General features: G+C 40.9%; 1 protein-coding gene across 3 annotated transcripts in view; it reads right to left on the bottom strand.

Annotated features, from left to right (window-relative positions):
- Positions 1 to 20,254, bottom strand: part of CECR2 (CECR2 histone acetyl-lysine reader) — a gene marked incomplete at its 5' end in the record, with an annotated part of 149,488 nt that overhangs the window by 56,246 nt on the left and 72,988 nt on the right. For all 3 annotated transcript variants that reach the window (XM_081059407.1, XM_081059408.1, XM_081059409.1), the window contains one exon: positions 4,605 to 4,699. In XM_081059407.1, coding sequence (XP_080915533.1) covers positions 4,605 to 4,699 — 95 coding nt within the window. The remainder of the gene's footprint in view (positions 1 to 4,604; positions 4,700 to 20,254) is intronic.

The raw sequence follows: 20,254 nt of genomic DNA, 5'->3' as shown, positions 1-20,254 counted from the left end.
AGGCTTCTGACCTACAGAACTGTTGTGAGCCAGTGAGATACCGAATCTGTGGGAATCTGCTATGCAGTGACAGAAAACAAATACATGAATCCTCCCCCCAGTCAAGCCTCAAGGTGAGTACTGGCTGGTACCTTCATTGCAGCCTTGTAAGACATGCTAAGCTAGACCCACTCAGCTAAGTTAAGCCCAGATTTTTGACCCACAAAAACGACATACAACACATTTTTGTTGTTTTAAAGTTGCTAAGTTTTATGGCGATTTGCTACAGAGCAGTAAATAACTATTAGGTTGGTGCAACAGTAATTGCGGTTTTTGCAATTATTTTTAACCTTTTAAATCGCAATTATTATTATTATAAATTATAGTTGGCATTCATTATTGTTCAGTTTCAGGTGTACAGTACATTGATCAAGCATCTGCATCTTCCCTGAGGTGGTCTCCCTAATGGGACACGTGTCCATCAGATACCTTACAAAATCTTTACAACATTATTGATTACGTTCCCCAAATTATTTTTCAAAAACCCTGAGGCCATTTTGTGGTTACTGACTGTTTTCTAATCCCCTCACCTTTCCCCTTATCCCCTCCCCCGCCCATCTAACAACCCTCAGTTTTTCCTCTTTGCCCCCAAAACTGTTTCTGATTAGTTCATTCACTTATTCTTTTCTTTAGATTCCGCATATAAGTGAGATCATATGGTACTTGTCTTTCTCTTTCTGACTTATTTCGCTTAACATAATGTTCTCTAGATCATCCATGTTGTTGCAAATGATAAGATTTCTTTTTTCTTTATGGCTGCGTAATACTCCATTGTATAAATGTACCACAATTTCTTAATCCAGTCATCCACCGATGGGCATTTCGGTTGTTTCCAATGTCTTGGGTATTGTGTACAGTGCTAAATCGCAATTATTTTTGCACCAACCTAGTAATACAGCATGAAATAGAAAAGAGTACAAACACTGAAAGTGGGATGATAATCCTCGAAAATAAAAAAAGAGAATTTACCTATAAAAAATTAAGGTTAATAATCTGGGCAGATTGAAGATATGTAAAGAAATATATTCTATATTCAAAAGCACTTGTAGTATGAATGTGAATCTTTTTTTTTTTTCCAATTGGGAAATATTGGGGAACAGTGTGTTTCTCCAGGGCCCATCAGCTCCAAGTCATTGTCCTTCAATCTAGTTGTCGAGGGCGCAGCTCAGCTCCAAGTCCAGTCGCCGTTTTCAATCTTAGTTGCAGGGGGCACAGCCCACCACACCATGCGGAAATTGAACCAGCAACCTTGTTAAGCTCGCGCTCTAACAACTGAGCCACCAGGCTGCTCTTTCAGAAGCTCAGCGGCAGCTCGTTGTCTTCAGTCTAGTCGCGGAGGGCACAGCTCACTGGCCCACGTGGAAATCGAACCTGCAACCCTGTTGTTCAGAGCTCTCCCTCTAACCAACTGAGCCGTCTGGCCACCCCGATTCTACTCTTAAGAGCAACAAAAATTAAAATAGCCAGGAATTTATCTGACCTAAATGAGTAATGCTACAACTTTTTACTGAGTAGTATAAAGGACTTAAATAAAAAAGCAATCTGAATATTGTAAAGACATCAATTTTGCCCAAATTTATTCACAGGTTTATTGAATTGTCATTAAGAGAATTTCTTATAGAATATGACATGATTTTATAATCACTTTCTGGAAGAACTAACAAACAGGATTAGTTCAGACCAGTGGTACCAGAGCGGGAAGAGACTGACAGGCATAACCAGGAAGCACCCAGCAGATCTCAGCACATGTAAACGATTACTGAAAGAGCTAACAGGTATCACATACCAACAGGGAGGCAAGAGTCAGCCCATAAATAGTACGGCTTCAGATAGTTAGATCTTCAACTACAGCCTGCCCACCTCCACTCTCACCATTACCATCACACGCAGGACTCTGAGCTTCACAAGACATAGGAGACACTTTTGCCCTGCCAGCACCTAGGGCAGTGCCCAGAGCTGCTGAGAGGACAAGAACCACCTATGCAAGAGTAAAGTAGAGCCACCTTTGAGGAGGGCAGCCTGGTAAATTTTAAACGGGCACTTCTTTTGCTTATCTTCAACCAATACACCAAGAGATGAAAAGATCCAACAGGAAATTCAAGTAGACAAAAATTACAAATATGTGCAATAAACCTAAGAAAAGATGTTGAACGTGTGAAGAATAATCAACAAAATGCAAGTTAAAACAGTTTTACACCTATCAGACTGGTCAAGGTTAGAGACAGCAGGTCCAGTGAATTTTACCTACTTAATAGTCCTTCACTCTGTCCACTTTTTTCCTCGCTCACTTGACTAATTCGTTAGCCCCTACCTGATCTTCTTGTTTCCCCCTTTGTCCCCAGGATGCTTATTTAAAAACACAAATCTCACCACTCCCCTGCTCTCCTTGCTTTATAGGATTACATCCCCAAATTCTTAACCAGCCTACAAGACCAGTTAGGCTCCGATTCCTACTGTGCTGTGGCTACACTGGATTCCTTGAACTAAATGCACGCAGGAGACAAACAGATAAAGAAAATAAGTGGGCCAGGTGATAAGTAGTACCAGCCAGCCTCAGCATGGGAGGGAGAGCACTAAGGAATGGTGGGGACTGTGGCAGAGCGGAATACACATGCTCCGTCTCCCCTACAGGTGATGGGTCGTCAGACCTTAAGATGTTTTCTACAAACTACAACTTGGGATTTTCAATATGAAATATCACTTTAGATGCTGGCAACAAATCAAGTTAACACTCAGGGGTCAAGACTGTGCAGCTCAATCAAACCTTGTTTCTGAACCACATGAGCCCTATTACTTTGTAACCTCTAGGCTCTGTTCTAGGGTATGAAACCCTAGACAATCACTCTTACCACTTGCAGTTCTTTGGTATGTTCATTCATTCACTTCTTTATTGGGCTTTACGATGTACGGACACTGGCCTCAGAGGCTCCTGTGTAGGCTCAGTTCACATGATCACTTTTTCACACGGGTATATGCTTCAGGGACTTCCGAGCACTTATCCTGCTGACTGTACAATTCGCAATCCTATCGTCACGCCCATCATTAGCACAGCACAGGGTGTTACGTTCTGTGAGGGCCTGAGTATCTGTTCTCCTAGCACCGCTAGCCAGCAGATAGGGAGCGATGTCCAGAGAGCGTCAGGCAGACAGATACCCTTATACACCGTTGCCTCAAAGGTAAAATGGAGCAGGCTCTGTGCTGGGCACCCTGGCAATTGATCTAAAATATCTTCAACAGGCATGTCTTTTGATTGACCGACTACACTTCCAGAAATTTAAACTGGAGGAGGTAATTCACTAGTTGTGCAAATTTTTATGTCCAAGGCTATGAATTACAACATATTTACAACAGTTAAAAGCTATGCACAAATGTTCATCCACCAATTTGGATTACTTGACAATTATGCTTAAAGGAAAGGTGGTTATAAGAAAAATGATCATTATAATGAAAAAATGCAAGATATGAAAATGTGAAATCACATATGCTGTATGACTACAACTGTACTTAAAAACCACACAAGCCCCAAAGTGACACCCCAAAAAGAGAATGGGAGAAAATACAGTCAAAACTTGGTTGTTATGCTCAAGTGGTAAGACCCCAGGTGATCTCCCCTTTTATGTCTCGTCTGTTCAGCACCACCTGGGTGTTCCGGGGGGAGAAGTCACTACATTAACACTAAGTCCAGGAGACACAGCTCTCCCTAAGGAATACCGCTGTCCACCCCGAACAAAAACGCATATTCTTCATCAATCTCTTACTCACCTTGTAACTACAAGTTTATTGTACATTAGTATTGGACCTAGTTTCCCAGTCCTAACAAACAACTAAGAGCAGACTTAATAGACATAGTTAAGATACCATTCTTTAACTATCTGGAAAATATAAACCATAATACCCCAAGCTTCTGCTTGGACTGGAGGCTGGGAATCCCACTGTCTCAGCTTTTGGAGAAGGTAACACCTTATAGTTCTGTTCTGTGTCCAAATGTACTAGCAAAGAAAACGTGTCTCAAGTTAGGGTCAAAATAAGGGGTGAGGCCATATCAGGAAGATCCTTTACTTGCTACATAGATAAAATTTTGTCCCAAATTTCTACACATCTCAAATGTACTGGAAAGCTGTTTACTTGGCAGTTACAGCGTGAGGGAGCCTAAAAGCTCCATGTTAAAAAAATTACACTACTGTTTATGAGAACAACAGAAGATACCCAAGAGGCAGAAACACAGTAAAATCTAGTTTTAATTTGTTGGCAACATTTTACCAGTACTGTAAATAAAAATCAGAAAGAAAGGCATATGCTGAAGAAATTCTACACATGAATGTTAGCTGGAAGATCCAAGAATAAGGAGCACAGATTTGTAGAGTGAAGTAAATAAAGTTCAAGGATTATAATAAAAATGAAACTCAACAGAAAAAAGCTAAGCACAAGGCTTGGGAATCCACGTGTAAGTACTCAGTCTACACTGTTATGTAGTACTGGCTAATGATCGGTTCTGGTTTGTTACAGGAGACATGAAGCATCACTGTTTCCTGTGCAAGACATTCAGCAGGATCAGAATTACTCACGTGATATCCCTTCGCTGATAGCAGCCTTGAAGCAAGCAGGCGATCAGGTCGCTGATAAAGTCCACATCATCTGTGTGGAGAGCTGCTTCTAACTCCTGAGGAGGACGAGAGACGGGGTGAGAGCTCAAACAGACATTTTTAAATATCCATCTCCCCCTCCCTCACCTGCCACCCCTGCACCTGAAAGGTCAGTGGAGCAGAAGTGCTTGTTGTGGATCAACTCTGCCCATCGATTAATTACTCCTAGAAGAGCAACGAGAGTTCAACCTTTTGTTTTTCCCCTGGGGTTCACTTCTTGCCTCGCTCCTTACTAAGCTCCATCCCTTTTATCTGTACACTACAAGATATACGTGTATATATATAAATGCTAGTGTAATTATTGGAGTTTAACTTACATAAATATGCTGTACTGCTTTCTATTTTAATGGCAAGAGAATAAAGGATCAAATATGTAATTAGGAAGTATTCTTCCTTTACATAACAGTTTAACAGGTAGAGCATCTGCAAAAACTTTAAAGAACCACTACCTTTTGAAAAAAGCACTGGTGGTTAGCACTTGAGCAGTTTTTATTCTCAGGATACCAGACCTACATGCAGGACTGATGACAGAGATTGCTAGAACTGAGATAATCTTACATCATCCTGAGAGAAGTGAGGTAGTGTGTACGTTAATGGTTAATGGTCTAATCCTAGGTGAGATGTATTTGCTTTCCTTGGGGTCCAGGGAGATACGCCAAAGCTTGTTTTAGCACAGTACTCTGAACAAAGATTAGTTGAGAGGAGCTACCGGGTCAAAAAGTGATAGTGGGGAATTTCAGGAGATCCTATGTTTCTTCTCAGTCTCCCATAATAAACCGCTACTTGCCGAGGTGATGGAATATGTTCTAAATCATGAACTCTTACAATGATGCAGTTTGCCCACATTTTTCAGCGAGGAAGCTATCTTCGGCATGTAAACCATTTTCCAAGGGTCTGCTATGCTTATGGTTTGACCAGCTCATAACCAGACCCTTATTTATCCAGATCTATACACCAAACTTTCAAGGATCTTATTAATGGTTCTGAAAGCACAAGGTGTGCGTAAGATGCAATTTCTGCCCTTAACACCCATTCCACGGCAGTGTATACTAAAGAGAACAGTCTACTTCTACTATAAAAACAGTAAATTTCTTTTGTAAACTATTTCAATTGTTTCATTTATGATTTTATTTTTAAAAATTCCTAAGTTTGTAACCACTTACTCTACAAACTTCACAGCACCAAAAATTTGCTAAGCATACTTCACTGATACAAATAAAACACAAACTCCCCAGAGGTAGTTCAACTGAAAAGGAAGGTACCGACTGCCTTCAAAGCCCAGGTGAATGAAACTCAAAATTCAAAGACAAAGCTCAAGTTTGAAAACACTGTGTGCCTTAAATACAAATTTGGGAATTATTAATACATCTACAGCAATGGTTCTTATTCTCATATTAGCTTATTAATTCCTCTAGACAGAGTTCTTTTGTACGTTCTAGTTAGTGGTTATTCAGAAAAATAAGAAACAGTACCAACCAGAGATAACAAGGATCTGAACTATAATTAATCGGGATTCATTCATTCAACAAATATTTACTGGGCACCCACTCTGTGTAAGGTAATACAGTACTTCCTAAGCACTGGGGAGCTTAGTTTAGTTAGGAAAGATAAGATAGTACAAAAAACACAAAGTAAACAGCACTATTAGGTACAGAAAAGGTGCTGTAGGTGCTTATGGGAATTGCGAAGAAAAGGATTACTTCTGGCTGTGGGAAGAAGCCTGAGAGATTTCACGGAGACGGTGGCACCTGAGATGGGAAACTGTGTGTGACAATGGAGTAGAGGCAGGGCATATCCTGGTGCAAGGGACAACATGAGTCAAGACACCATGAGGATATTAGGTTCAGGTTAACTAGTCTATAGATTGTGTCAGGCAAGCAATGTGAGCTAAGATTGATAGCTGATGCTGGGTCTGGCCTTTCTTTGAAGACAATGGAGATCCACTACAGTTATTTTTGTTGTTGTTGTTGTTTTTGAAATGATCACTACAGTTATTTTTATAGGAGAGGTACAGTGAGATTAACCTAACTCCTGTGTGTTAGATAAATTCTAGTGGCACAGGCTGCGAGGTGAGACAATATTAGTAAGCAGAGCAACAGCGCAGGAGAAAAGATTCTGAAAGACTTACTGAATGTGAGACAGCAGGAAGGGAGAAACACGAATTCGAGACCTGACAGAAGTAAATGGGAGGCAAAGGGAAGATCTGAAAGGCTCATATTTTAAGCCTGGTCACTGGACAAGACTCTCAAGTACACAGCAATTACACAACTGCAACTGTAACAGAAGCTGACCCCTGAAGCAAAAAGGTCCAGGCCTTCTGATCGAATAGGTAGGCCAGAATTCCTGAATGCTGGAGGTGGAAGGTAAATAATCACAGATAACATTATTTCAACTCCTTCAATTTAAAGATAAAGAAGCTGGGTCTAGAAAGGTTAACTGACTTCTCCGACTGCACTCAGCAAATCACAGCCAAGTGCAAGCAGGAGCATCCAGTCCAGGGCTCGTCCCACTGGCTCGCGCTCTCTATCCTAGGAAGGTCTGATGGTTTACAGGTACAATAACCACCTCATCACTCCTTTCTCCACACGCTCAGAGGCACCCTTCTCCCTAAGTATTAGGTTGCTGCAAAGTAATTGCGGTTTTTGCAATTATTTTTCTTTTAAACCTCAGTTACTTTTGCACCAACCTAACAGAAAGAAATCCCTTCCCTCCTTCCTTCTGCCAAGCCAGACTTTGGTCCTTTACATGAAAAACTGTTTGTCTACAAATCCTTCCTAGCGGAGTTCCATTCTGATGGTTCCTCCAGCAACTCCCTCACTAGTTTACATATCGCTACACATTTCTATTGGTGTTCTGTCCTATTCCCCATCAGTGCAAATCAACAGCACAATGTGATCTTGATTAAAGTGCTGTAGCCTGTACTAATGCTTCCTAGTGGGTTTTTAAAATTAGTTTCAGGTGTACAAAAACAATGTAATAGGGGCCGGCCCGGTGGCTCAGGTGGTCAGAGCTCCATGCTCCTAACTCCGAAGGCTGCCGGTTCGATTCCCACATGGGCCAGTGGGCTCTCAACCACAAGGTTGCTGGTTCAACTCCTCAAGTCCCACAAGGGATGGTTGGAAGAGCCCCTGCAACTAAGATTGAACACGGCACCTTGAGCTGAGCTGCCGCTGAGCTCCCGGATGGCTTAGTTAGTTGGAACAAGTCCCCTCAACTGCAAGGTTGCCGGTTCGACTCCCACAAGGGATGGTGGGCTGCGCCCCCTGCAACTAGAAAACAGCATCTGGACCTGGGGCTGAGCTGCGCCCTCCACAACTAAGACTGAAAGGACAACAACTTGACTTGGAAAAAGTCCTGGAAGTACACACTGTTCCCCAATAAAGTCCTGTTCCCCTTCCCCAATGAAATCTAAAAAACCCACACCTAATAGTATGAGTAATAGACATTTACACCCCTCACAAAGTGATAACCCCACACCCTCAATCTACCACCCCTCCAACATCGTACATAATCACCAACACTAGGAAGTGGTCTCCCCAATAAGACAAGTGCCCATCACTTGTCTTATTGGGGAGACCACTTCCTAGTGCTTCTAAAGAACAGAAGTACCAAATTAAACCATGATAAAGCCACATTTGAAGAGATGAAAACTGGACCAGCTTTACCAAGGAGGAGACTGCAACAAGTTTGCCACAGATCAGGGTGGAGGTGAGCCAGGCTTTCTAGAAGCTATAGGGTACATATGGGTCACTTCTACTCTGTAGTAGATAATTTAAAACATTAATTTTATAGATGAGATTCCTGAAGAAACAAAAATGCTTCATGTCGGAAAAAGTTCAAGCTATACCACTAAGTCCCTTTCTTTCCCATCCCCTGCCTCCCACCCAGACAGCTTTTCTGGCTTAGCAGATAGAAACCAAGACTGAGGAGGACGCTTCCCTTCCTATCAGTATCGCTTTCACCAGAGGCAAGCTCACATTCTTCAGTTTCTACCTAGAAGACTGTCCTCTGAGGAGGCAAAAATAAAATGTTGCAGCAGTAGTATCACTGAATGGCCTTCCTTTCTGTTCCTTACAAAAGAACACATTTGTGTTACTGTCCTTCACCTCCTCTTCCATAAGCTGCTTCTGGGAAAGGAACATTTCCTATTTTCTGCTCTGGGGCCCCATCCATAACATTAGCACAGAAATTAGCAAAGAGGTGGTCAAATTAACTAAAAACAAGATACAAAGGTGAATAACAAAGCCCCAGTATAGTTACAGGGGTGGGATGAGGAATGGCTAAAATGTAAGCCAAACGGGACACTTATTTATTTCTTATTGTGTTCACTGCTGTCTCCCCAGCAAGTAGAACAGTGCCCGATGCAGAGCAGAGGTTCAAATTATTTTCAACTTGATAGCAAAGAATTATGAGACTATGTAATAAATAGTATATTAAATATACAAAACGATATGGGGAAAACCAGAGAAACTGAGGATTGTGGACTAAGACTTTGCCAGGGAGGTGAGATTTGCACGGGCCTCCCTGGGGAGATTCTTACCTGGCAGACACACAGTGAGGAAGAGTATGTGAAACTTTATGGCATGTTTGAGAATTACCAACTGCTCTCCCAAAAGTGGAGACGGTGATTAGAGAATGGTAGGACTAGCTTATTCCTTGAGGATCTTCTCTGAAAACCACACTAAACAGTATGGATTTTATTTCTCCAGGCAATCAAGTCTGAAGGAGAGTAAAATGATCAGATCTCTCTGTCTCAGAACAGTGAGTGAGGGCGGCACAGTTCTATGGGCTGTATGCAGAATGAGGGCAAGAAAGAGGAGGACCAGAGGTGGTGACACGTGGCAGCCTCAGCGTTGCCTGGAAGCCCACTGGAAGCATGGCACCTCAGGCCTCGCACAAACTTACTGAAACCAGAACCTGCATTTTAATACAAGCCAAGATTCGCACGCATATGTAGTTTGGAAGGTGCTCCTCTAGACGATAAAAAGAGCCTGCGGGAAATAAAGCAAAATTTGTGGGTACAGAGAAGGGAAGGGTTTGAGACCAGCTGGAAGATGAATGCTGGTTTAATAACTGGAAGACATAAAGGTAATTACCAACAGCAATGAAATAATGTCATAGGCCTAAGGTACCCTAAAATATGAGAGACCTCTCAGAAATCAACTTCATTTCTGACATAAGGATTCTGGATTAAATCCTTACATTGTAACCCCAAACTTACTGAAATGATAATCTCAAGAAGAGCCAAAGCCCCTTGTTTATCTAAAAACACTAGCATTATGTATAATTATAACCAAATCACGCAGCTGAAGTTTGCTATCACTATGGGTGGAATTTACAGTTCCTCCCTCTACCTCTGAAACATATTGAAGTGTACTGAGGAATTAAATGTAATCCAGATATACAAGTAAACCACTAAACAATCTAAATATAAGATTAGTTGTCACTGGTAAGAAAAGTAGGCCATGTATGTATTATAGAAGAATGTCATTTCTAACAATAAATCTATTTTAAAACTAGAATGTGAGGACATATCATAAAATTTCTGGTTAAAGTGTTCTCCAAACAATATCAACTGCCAATATATTTTTATTATTGTTCCCAAATAGTCATCAAGTATAATTACAGACAACTGGAGTGAAGCAAGACCTTCAATGACAAAACAAAAACGAAGACCTACAAAGGTTAAGAGTGACAAGGCCGAAGATAATAAAACGCCCTTAAATCCACATTTTACTTACATGTAAATAATGAATTTTTAAGTTTAAAATTACTAACACTTTGTGAATCTGTGGCAGTTGGCAGAAATCAAAATTAGTAAACCAACTGTATACAGGCTTTCAAAGTCTAATAACTGTTTACCTTAAAATACATACCTAACAGTTGAATTATTAATTTGCATAGCAAATCTATATTTTCCTCAACAAATCTAAAGTAACACTTTACTCTGTATCTGGATTTTTAAAAATTACTCTGCGTTCTGGAGGCAGAAGACTGGATGGGACAGCAGCACGAAGACTGACGGTGTCCCAGTTCTGTTCGGAGGCATTTTCACAGATGACATCCCCCATAAATGAATGAATGAAGTGCAACATCCACAGGCCAATGATGAAAATGTGTTGTGAAGCAAGAGTTATGACTAACAAAGTCTGTGAATCTGAGGTTTAAAACAGGACAGAAAAGGCTGTTGCACTACCTTTTACGCCTATACCTCAGTACAGAGGCGATTCAACCCCGTTTTCTTAACATTATCAGCAGAAACTGAGGACTACGATCCCTCTCTTGATTTGAAAAAGATACTATAAATAATTTTGTTCTATCCAGCTGTGGTGGGCGGCTACATGGGATTGGTTAAGAATTTCTCCCCAGTGAACCTGGGCTTGTTTTTCCTAGCACAACAGCAACTAGGGAAAGATTTTACATAGAAGGGTAGAATATCAGGGGTGTTCGATTGGCTCTTCCACGTAGAACTGAGCAGGCTTTAATCGTCTCTCAAATGGCACAAGTAGTGAGAGGAACTCTGGGTCATTCATAAATATAATTCAATCCCTTGCCTGCCATTTTTCTCCTAGAATACAGAAACTCATAAATCAGTAAGAAAATGGGTCTCAAATTATAAAATTTAAAATGTATTTCTACAATATTATGCTTCATAAATCAGAAGCTACCTAGATAACCCACCAAAAAATATGCAGGCCCATGGTAACTTGTGAGGTGACAAAGTTATCAGTGAACTTTTCCCCTCTAGCTCAGCAGAACTTAAAATGCAGAATCAATAAAGATTAGAATGAAGAATAGGTGATGAAACCCCTAAAGAGCAGAGCTTGTTCTCGTTCCCTTTAGTAACTGTTAACCCCAGCAGTCTGTACAGAATGGATAACCAAGGCACACTAAGACAGGTCTCTGTTTTCACCACCCTATGGTGAAGTACAGATTAAGAGTGTTATAGAAAACAAAAGAAATTGGAAAGCAATTTTAATCCTGCTGAACAAAAGAAATGGCTTATCAATTTAAAATTTTCTACTTTAATGGGTATAGAACCAAATTTGCAAGATAAAAAATTTCTGGAGCCATTTCACAACAATGTGAATGTATGTTACACTACTGAATTATGCACTTAAAAAGGTTCAGGATGGTAAATTTTATGTTTACCACAATTTACCAAAACCAAAAAAAATTCACATTAAAAATGTCTACCTCCAAGGTTGTTGTAATAATTAAACTAGACCACACTTCATAAAAGCCACCCGAGCCTGGCACACAGTATTGCTCTCTAACACATTAATACTACGATTCTTTATCTTCCTCCTCACAATGATAGTATGTGGGGGAAAGCAACTGAAGAGATAGAAAGTGGTCTTCTCAAAATTTGGAGGTTTCTGTACAACAGAAATCCAGTCTTTTAATACACGGCCTACCATGTTCATGAGCCAAAAAAAAACTATCTCCCAAGAACTATTTGGAAATCCAGGTTAGTCAAAGCCTTACAGCTTACGCCTTCAATCCAGAGCTTGTCTTAGACTAAGGCAATATGGAATACCCTTTTAAAAAATCCCCACCCCACGCCCCCCCTTTCTCTCCTCCCCTTTTGTATTTCCTTTTCACCGTGCGCATTGAGCTGTGAGCACAGAAATCTGAACTTTGCCAAGAAGCTCTCTGAGGACAGAAGGGGGTGGGGCAGGAAAATCAGCAAATCACCACTGAGAAGGGAGAACTGGTCCTCCGGCTGTTCTGCAGCTTCAGAGAGTAGCTGGAGGGAGTAACAGGATTTGCTCTCTCTGCAGCTGGCGTCACAGCTCATTAGAGACAAGTCTGTTTAACATCGGTCCACCTCCTCCACCCTCAAGAACAAGCAGTGACTGCTGGAAAAAGAACTCAGGTCTGAGCAAGGAGAACCACCCCAAGCTTTCACAGGCGAGGGGACAGGAGGGCAGGGAGGGGGCCCTCAGTGCATGCGTGTCCTGAAAAAGCATTTACAATACTTCACTCTAAAAATTCCGCCTGCCTAATAAACAAAGACATAATTTCCAGACTGGAGACAGTCAAATGACAGAGTATTACTAATTTCTTTAATCTATAGAAACCACTCACTGTAACACCTTTCCTTAAATTTAACATTACAGGTACTTCTTATTGTTTGACAGGCTCCTAATCCCTGTAGAAATTTTCTTTATCTTTTGCTAAAGATAATGCTAAAGAGAGAAAAACTTTCTTTTCTTCAATTTCCAAGTAAGGATAAAGATCACAGCCTTGCACTACTGCCATTCAGGCACAGTAATTCCTTTGAGTTTACTTAAGAGGGGTGGGTGGTTAAAAGGCCTAAAGGTGGTCATATATGTTATATTTGATTTTAGAAGTTTACAAAGCTTCTGAATTTACACAAGGACAAACTGCCATGTAGCAAATGTCTCATAGAGATTGGGACTGCTGTACGGGACCCGGACTCCCGTTCACAGGACACAAAGGAGATGCAAAGCAGGCCCTCCTGAAGGATCATCCCAGCTGCTATCCCAGAGAGCGCCTGGAGTTGGCCTGGAATACCCGAAGAAATAAGCGCACTCGCCTCCAGAAGGCACCCGACTTTAGCAGCTGACGCTTTCTAACTTGGTATAAATTAATTCAATCCCAAAGGCCTGCCCCATGCCAATTTAGACTGTAAAGTATAAATCAGCTCGAGTGGGTATAACGGTGGGAGATGTGCCGTTGGCCAAGCCATTTATCCCGGGAGTCCCCAAAGACAGCAGGCCGGTACTGCGGCTGTGCCACAGCCATACCATTCCTTTCAAGCCGGAGCCACCAAACAGCTGTGGCATGGGCTATAATGTTGGCTAAGGACAGAAAGGAAACCAAACTATCTCCTCCCCTCAAACACGACTGCTACCCTAACGCGTCAGGTTGACTGGGAAATACTAATTACACCAACAAATACGAAAATCTGACAGAATAGGATTTTTTGGAAAGGTCTAAGTTACCCAGAAGTTTCATGGATCTTCTCCCACAAGAAAATGCCTGTGATATATAACAATACCTGAGCACTGAAAAAGCTGGAAAACTTCTCAACATGTTCTATGAGGGCAGTACTAGACAAGCATGGCCATGCAAAGAAATCTGGAAACGGAGGTTCCTGGCAGACCACACTCAGCCTCAGACACCAGGTCCCACAGCCTGGACATCATCACTTATGCCTGCACTTTCCAGTTAGGGTATGTGCGTTCCGCAGTGTGTGTCCGGAATATAGGAAAACACTAGGTAAAAATGGCATGACTTCTAGAGTTGGTTTTACTTAGATTTTTGTCATTGTTAGTGCTAGGGAAGATATTTTTAACTTAAACATTGGCATCAATGAGAGAGGGGGGGGGCGGGGAGAAAAGAAAGAAAAGAATGGGAAAGTCGTCCCAAGGTTGGGCATGTGTATCCAGCCCTATCCTAAGGGACAGACTGACAATACTTTATTGTAAGCAGGAATATTTCATCAGGTCTGAGAGAAATGATCCCCTGGAGACTAATTCTCTGTTCCTTGATTAGTAAGTGGGTTTTGAGATTAGAAAGGTGGTGTGTGTGGAATGGCAGGTCTGAGTATAATGATAATGGAATAACTTACCCAATTTTAAATACATAAAATGTCTTTCTGAGACTCTGGGCCTAATGACATCATTGAGTCTTTGACTCTAAAAAAACTGAGGACCAGAATTGCTAATCTGAAAGCACTCACTATAGAGTAAAACACAGACGAAATAGGAATGAGAGCACACAGATTATCTTAGTGAGGAAATGAATACCTACTTTAGAAGTGCAACTAGCAAACCAAGACGTATAATTTTGTTGGGTTGAGGCAAAGATTTTTCAGCAATTTCTCACACAGCAGAGTTATCTTGAATGAAAATACTTCTATTACAAGACACTCACTCAATTGTTTTATTTTTAGGTAACAGAAATTAGGGAAGAGACAACAACCTGAAACAAAACTCAATGCCAGTTTTAGATGTCACAGATGTCATCTGATTGAATCCATTTTACAAGGATGCAAAAAAGCACTTTACAGTGATTTGATAATTGCTTTGGGGTGTGCTATCAACTGTAAGTATTGGGTGTCATTATAATAATCACTATAAATAGAAAAGCCAACTATACTACTATATTAAATGAACAGATACTTGTGACGGGATACATTTTCAGAAAACAGCACCAATAGCAGATTAAAAAACTTAAGACAGAGTCAGGTTGAAGTTGTTCAAAGTAGTTGTAGTGATGATGAAGAAATTACTTCTGGAAATAAAAACTGGGAAAAAATTAATTACTTCTAAATTTAAAAATTCAAATATTTATGTAAAATTACTAAAATAACTTTTTCAAATAGAAACTTGTATTTCATCTCTGTCATTAAAAGTTTATACAAAAAAAAAAAAAAAGTTTATACATACCATACCTGCATTGGGAAGATGGGGCACTGCCTAAATTTAAGCCTATGTGGAAAGTAACGTAGTTAGTAGTAGTAGTAGTAATAGCAGTAACGTGTAAATGTTTTCCTTAACTCTTTCCACCTTACCAAAGAGAATCACACCTCATACAGGAAGAGGGCATAAAAGTCTGGAAAGGAGAAAAGGTATGGAGAATATTTTGCAATGAACCCATTTCTTCTAAAATGTAGCCTAACTGGGTTCATAATATTCCTTATTCAACTTCCAAACAGATAGAAATCACTGCGTACACCCCACCCTTTTACCTCCCCTCATCCAATATCCCATTATCCCTTTCTGATTCACTAGGCTCAATCTAAAAGGCATCTTCATAATCTCCGGATTTCTTCTCTCTATTTGTTTTCTCTTTCATCCTCCTTTATCTTCCACATAAAAACAGCACTGTTTTTTGATCAGATTGACTAGTTAAACAAATAATCCAACATTTTCCAATTAGGTTTTATCAACATCTGCAGTGGGAAATGTCAACTTCATAGAAGGAGTTGAAAGGTAAGAAGAAAACAACTGGTGAGGGTCCTTGAGTATTAGGTAGAGGACTTGGACTTGAGTCAAGATTCATGTAAACAACTTGGAGGACAGAGGAGTTACACAGGTAGAAGAAGGTAGATTAGTATATGAAAAGAAAGAACAAAAACAAAAACGAGGGTTACCAGGTGGATGTAACAAAAACATTATACATATACTTTCTGGTGATGTTATACAATATTGCGATATTACATATGGAAGAGACTGATAACTCCAGGACAGGCCAGAACATTAAAAAAAAAGTTTATGTAATTTTACTAACAAATGTCACCCCAATAAATTAAAAAAAAAAGTTGGAAAGTACTGGTTCATACATCCACACGAGACTTTCATTCCTTGAAAGTGTAATGAGCATAAAATAAATGTTGGCAGCGGCCAAAATTGACTGCAACTGAGCGTGGTACAAAGGAACTGCAGACCAAAGATACCTTTGTCAAACCTCTACTCTTGAAGTAGATGTAGCAGAGGTACTAACTGCAATATATGGTCACTTCTCTGACAATTTAACATATAAAAAATTATATGGATACCTTTTAAAACTCAATACCAGTCAAGACATTTCATCAACTGGCCTTCAGCAATGAAACTCTCTGTGCAAAAATATTATCACCAGTATCGGTGATGCAAACAAATTTTCATTCCCACCATTCTGGTGTAACCAAGACAAAGTGAATGAACGGTTCTCAGGCTTTGCCATGCTGGACCTCTAAGCAGCATTTTTCAGTTGATTATTCCTTCCATCTTAAAAATGCTTTCTTCTCTTGGCTTCAGAACACTGACTCACCTCCCTGGTATTCCTTTCCAAACTTCTTTGCTGGTTCTCCCCCACCCCCCACCCCGCCCCATCTCTTCAATCCTCAGTGCTGACACACACTTCTGGGGCGATCTCTGAGCCTCTCTGGTCACTGTCCGTTTGGGTCTAATCCGCTGCCCGGATGATCGAGGAACTCTCGCTCACTTGTACCTCCAGAATTCCAAAGCTGGCTTACCCAACTGGGTACGTCACCACTGAGTGTCAAACAAGCACAAGAACTTTAACATTAACCACAACTGAACTTCTGACTCCACTCCTTAAATTTGCTTCCGCTCGGACCCTCCCAATCTTGGTAAATGATGGGGACGCACGGCAAAACACTTCCAGTTGCTGCGGCAAAACACTTTTCAGTCGTTCCTGACTCTTCTCTTTTTATCTCATTTTACATCCAATCCATTAACAAATCTTGTTGACTACACCTTCAAACCAGATACAGAAACCGACCTCTTTTCTCACTGCCTTCCCCACTAGCCACGGTCTAAGCATAAACTATTCAGTAGCCGCCTAACTGACCTCCCTGCTTCTGTCCCTGTCTGTCTGTATTAATAGCCTGGCAAAGCCGCCTTCACAATAAACTCCTCGCAGACCTCCCCTTGCGCAGTGTCCCGCTGACGTTCTATCTTCCTTACTACTCTCTCCTGCCATCACCGAGTCACCCTAGCCTCTCCCTGTGTCTCTAACGCCCTCAGCAGGTTCTTACCATAGGCCTCCGCACTGGCTCTTCTCCGACTATAGGACCCTGCCCTGCGACCTCCATGGGCTGCCCTCTCACTCCCTGTGCGTCCCATCATTCTCTAGTCCTGCTGTTGTACTTTATTTTTCTAATTAACTTACCATCTACTTATGTGCATCCATTTTATTCTTCCACTGTTACTGTGTAAACCCCTTATAAGCGTTGTCTGTTTGTGGCTGTTTCCCCAATATTGTACTTGCCTGCACTATTTAGTAAATATTTTTAAAGTTTAATGGTATGTTCTATTTATCTGTTTATTTATTTCAATTACAGTTGACATTCAGTATTTTATATGAGTTTCTGGTGCGCCACACAGTGGGCAGACATTTATATAACTCATGCAGTGATCCCCGATTAGTCTAGTACCCGCCTGGCACTATACATAGTTATTACCACATTACTGACTGTATTCCCTATGCTGTACTTTACATCCATGTGACTATCTTGTAACTACCAATTTGTACTTCTTAATCCCCAAAATAAGGAACACTTCATGAATTTGCATGTCATCCCTGCGCGGGGGTCATTCTAATCTCCGTTATCGTTCCAATTTTAGTACATGTGCTGCCAAAGCGAGCACTGTAACTGTGTTTTGAAAGAAGTCAGCCAGCACGCAAAAGCCAATATTCTAAATTTAAGGATATAGCCTAGTAAAAGAAACCTCAATTCCATCCATTTTAAGGGATAATCATTAGAAATATGAATATTGAGAAGCATGTTATAAAAATGAAGTATCTGAAACATTTTATGACTATTCTGAAGTTTGGTATAAAGTCATGTAACAATTACCTAGATCTGTGAAAACTATTTTCCCCCCAAAATTAAATCTGAAAGTATTCACTAACATAGCAAATACAGGAGGGAAAATGAAGCTCACCTGAGGATTGAAGACCCAAGCTATAGAGAAGCACTCCTTTGAGTGAAAGCAGCTTGGGAGGGTACTGGGGGATGAGTAAGAGCCCCACTTGAGGTATTCCGAAATCCACAATCCTGTCTGTCTCCGCTGCCACTGCTCTAGCATGGACAGGCTTTGCTAATCAACACTTCTCAGCTGGCTATTCAAACTGGTCTCTCACTTCCAATACAGACTAATCTAACCTGCGGTCGCATGTGCTCAAATTCAATTATTATCACATCCCTTGTTTAGAAGCCTGTGGACTACACAACGCACCAAACTGAGCACGGACGCAAACTCCTAGCTCACCCTTCAAAGCCCTTCTGAAATGACCTCACCTTACCTTTTCAATATTCTCTCCCATTCAGATAGAGATCTTGGAGAACTAACCAGTTGTATTTTCCAAAAATAATAGGTACTGCCCTATCTTTACCCCTGTCATTTCTTCTGTTAGAATAAATGTCCTTCTTTCACTACTACCCAGTCCAATCGCAGGGGACAAACCTTGCAAGCATCTGGAAGGAAGACCGATTTTCTCCATGCTCTGGTATGTGGAGGATTGCCTGTGAGAAAGGCTGGCCTGAGTTATATGTATAACAGATTTCTCTTAATTGTAGACTGCTAATTGCCTTCACCTGGACAAATTGTCCACTGATAATGAAAGGCCCCGAACTCTTATGCCCAGGAATTTCAAGAAACAGGTTGAATCTCTCAAATGATGGTATTAAAATGAAAGCCCAACCCAAAATAGGAAGTCTGGAAGGGGGTGAGAAGTATGGGTGTATGCTGCATTTATTTCCCTGCCTGAGGTACCATCAGCTACGAGTGCTTGAAAAGGGAAGGGGCTTGGAAAAAAAACAACTCATCATTGCTTTAGGAGATTATTGAGAATCAAAACTAATGTCAATAAGTTGTCTGGCAAAATATGTTGCTATGGAAGAGAAGAAACTCCGAACCAACAGAGGAAAAGAACAGAGGCTTTCCTTGTATGTGATTAACTAAGACCTTCTACATAAACACAACTCTGTGCTTCTGCAGATAAATAATAGTTCCTGGAACCAGCAGGGGAAAAACCCCGCATGGTAATGGGTGTTTCCTTAATGTTGGGAATTGGGGAAGCAACGTCAAGAACTTGGTAAGTCAATAAGGAGCATAGCTTTCCCCAAACAGGTCTCCAGGATGCGGCAAAGGGAGCCAAGATGAAACCAGACTCTTTAACCATACCCTGCTAATTTTTGTGAAGAAATACTGCTAACACTGAAAGAGACCCATAAGTGATGGAATCCCAGGCAGGAATATAAAGTTATTTGGTGCAAATGTGAGAGGGTTTTCCCCCCAAAATGAAGTTTGGGTTTGTGGAAGAGAAACACGGCGTGTGACTGAAACACAGGCTGTAGTAAAGCAGACAGCATCCACCAAGAGGCCATCAGTTAAGATACTAAGAGTGACGGGCATCTGAACAGACAGAGACTCACATAAAACCTAAGACTTTCTGTCCAGACTTGTCAACCTGAAGCTTTAAACTTAGAAGACAGCGGGCAAGAGAAATAACTGGGCAAGAAACTGAAGCCCCAAAGTCAAGACACCTGCGTGACTGAAGAATACATGGATTGCACATGAAAAACCTCCACTCCCTCTCCTTGGAGGGTCCAAAATGAGGGAAGAAATAACAGAGAAGATTCCAAGTTACAAGTGTAAACAGATAAGTATCATAGTAAGGAGCTACTAATGACACTAGATTGCCCTCTGGGCTGGAGGGAGTGTCTATAAAATAAAATACATAAGTCTAGAACATTAAAGTGTGCTGACCTAAGTAACTTTGGAAATGAGTGGAATGTGTAAGGTTAAAATGCAAAAGACCCTATGATTTCACTGATATGTGGTATATAAACCAAAAAGAACAAGACAAACAAATGAGAAACAAAAACTCATAGACACAGACAATAGTTTAGTGGTTACCAGAGGGTAAGGGGGTGGGGGGAGGGAGATGAGGGTAAGGGGGATCAAATATATGGTGATGGAAGGAGAACTGACTCTGGGTGGTGAACACACAATGGGATTTATAGACGATGTAATACAGAATTGTACACCTGAAATCTATGTAAATTTACTAACAATTGTCACCCC

Source organism: Rhinolophus hipposideros, assembly GCF_964194185.1.
Source record: "Rhinolophus hipposideros genome assembly, chromosome: 9".
Taxonomy (NCBI): Eukaryota; Metazoa; Chordata; class Mammalia; order Chiroptera; family Rhinolophidae; genus Rhinolophus; species Rhinolophus hipposideros.
This window is presented reverse-complemented; position numbering and strand designations above follow the sequence as displayed.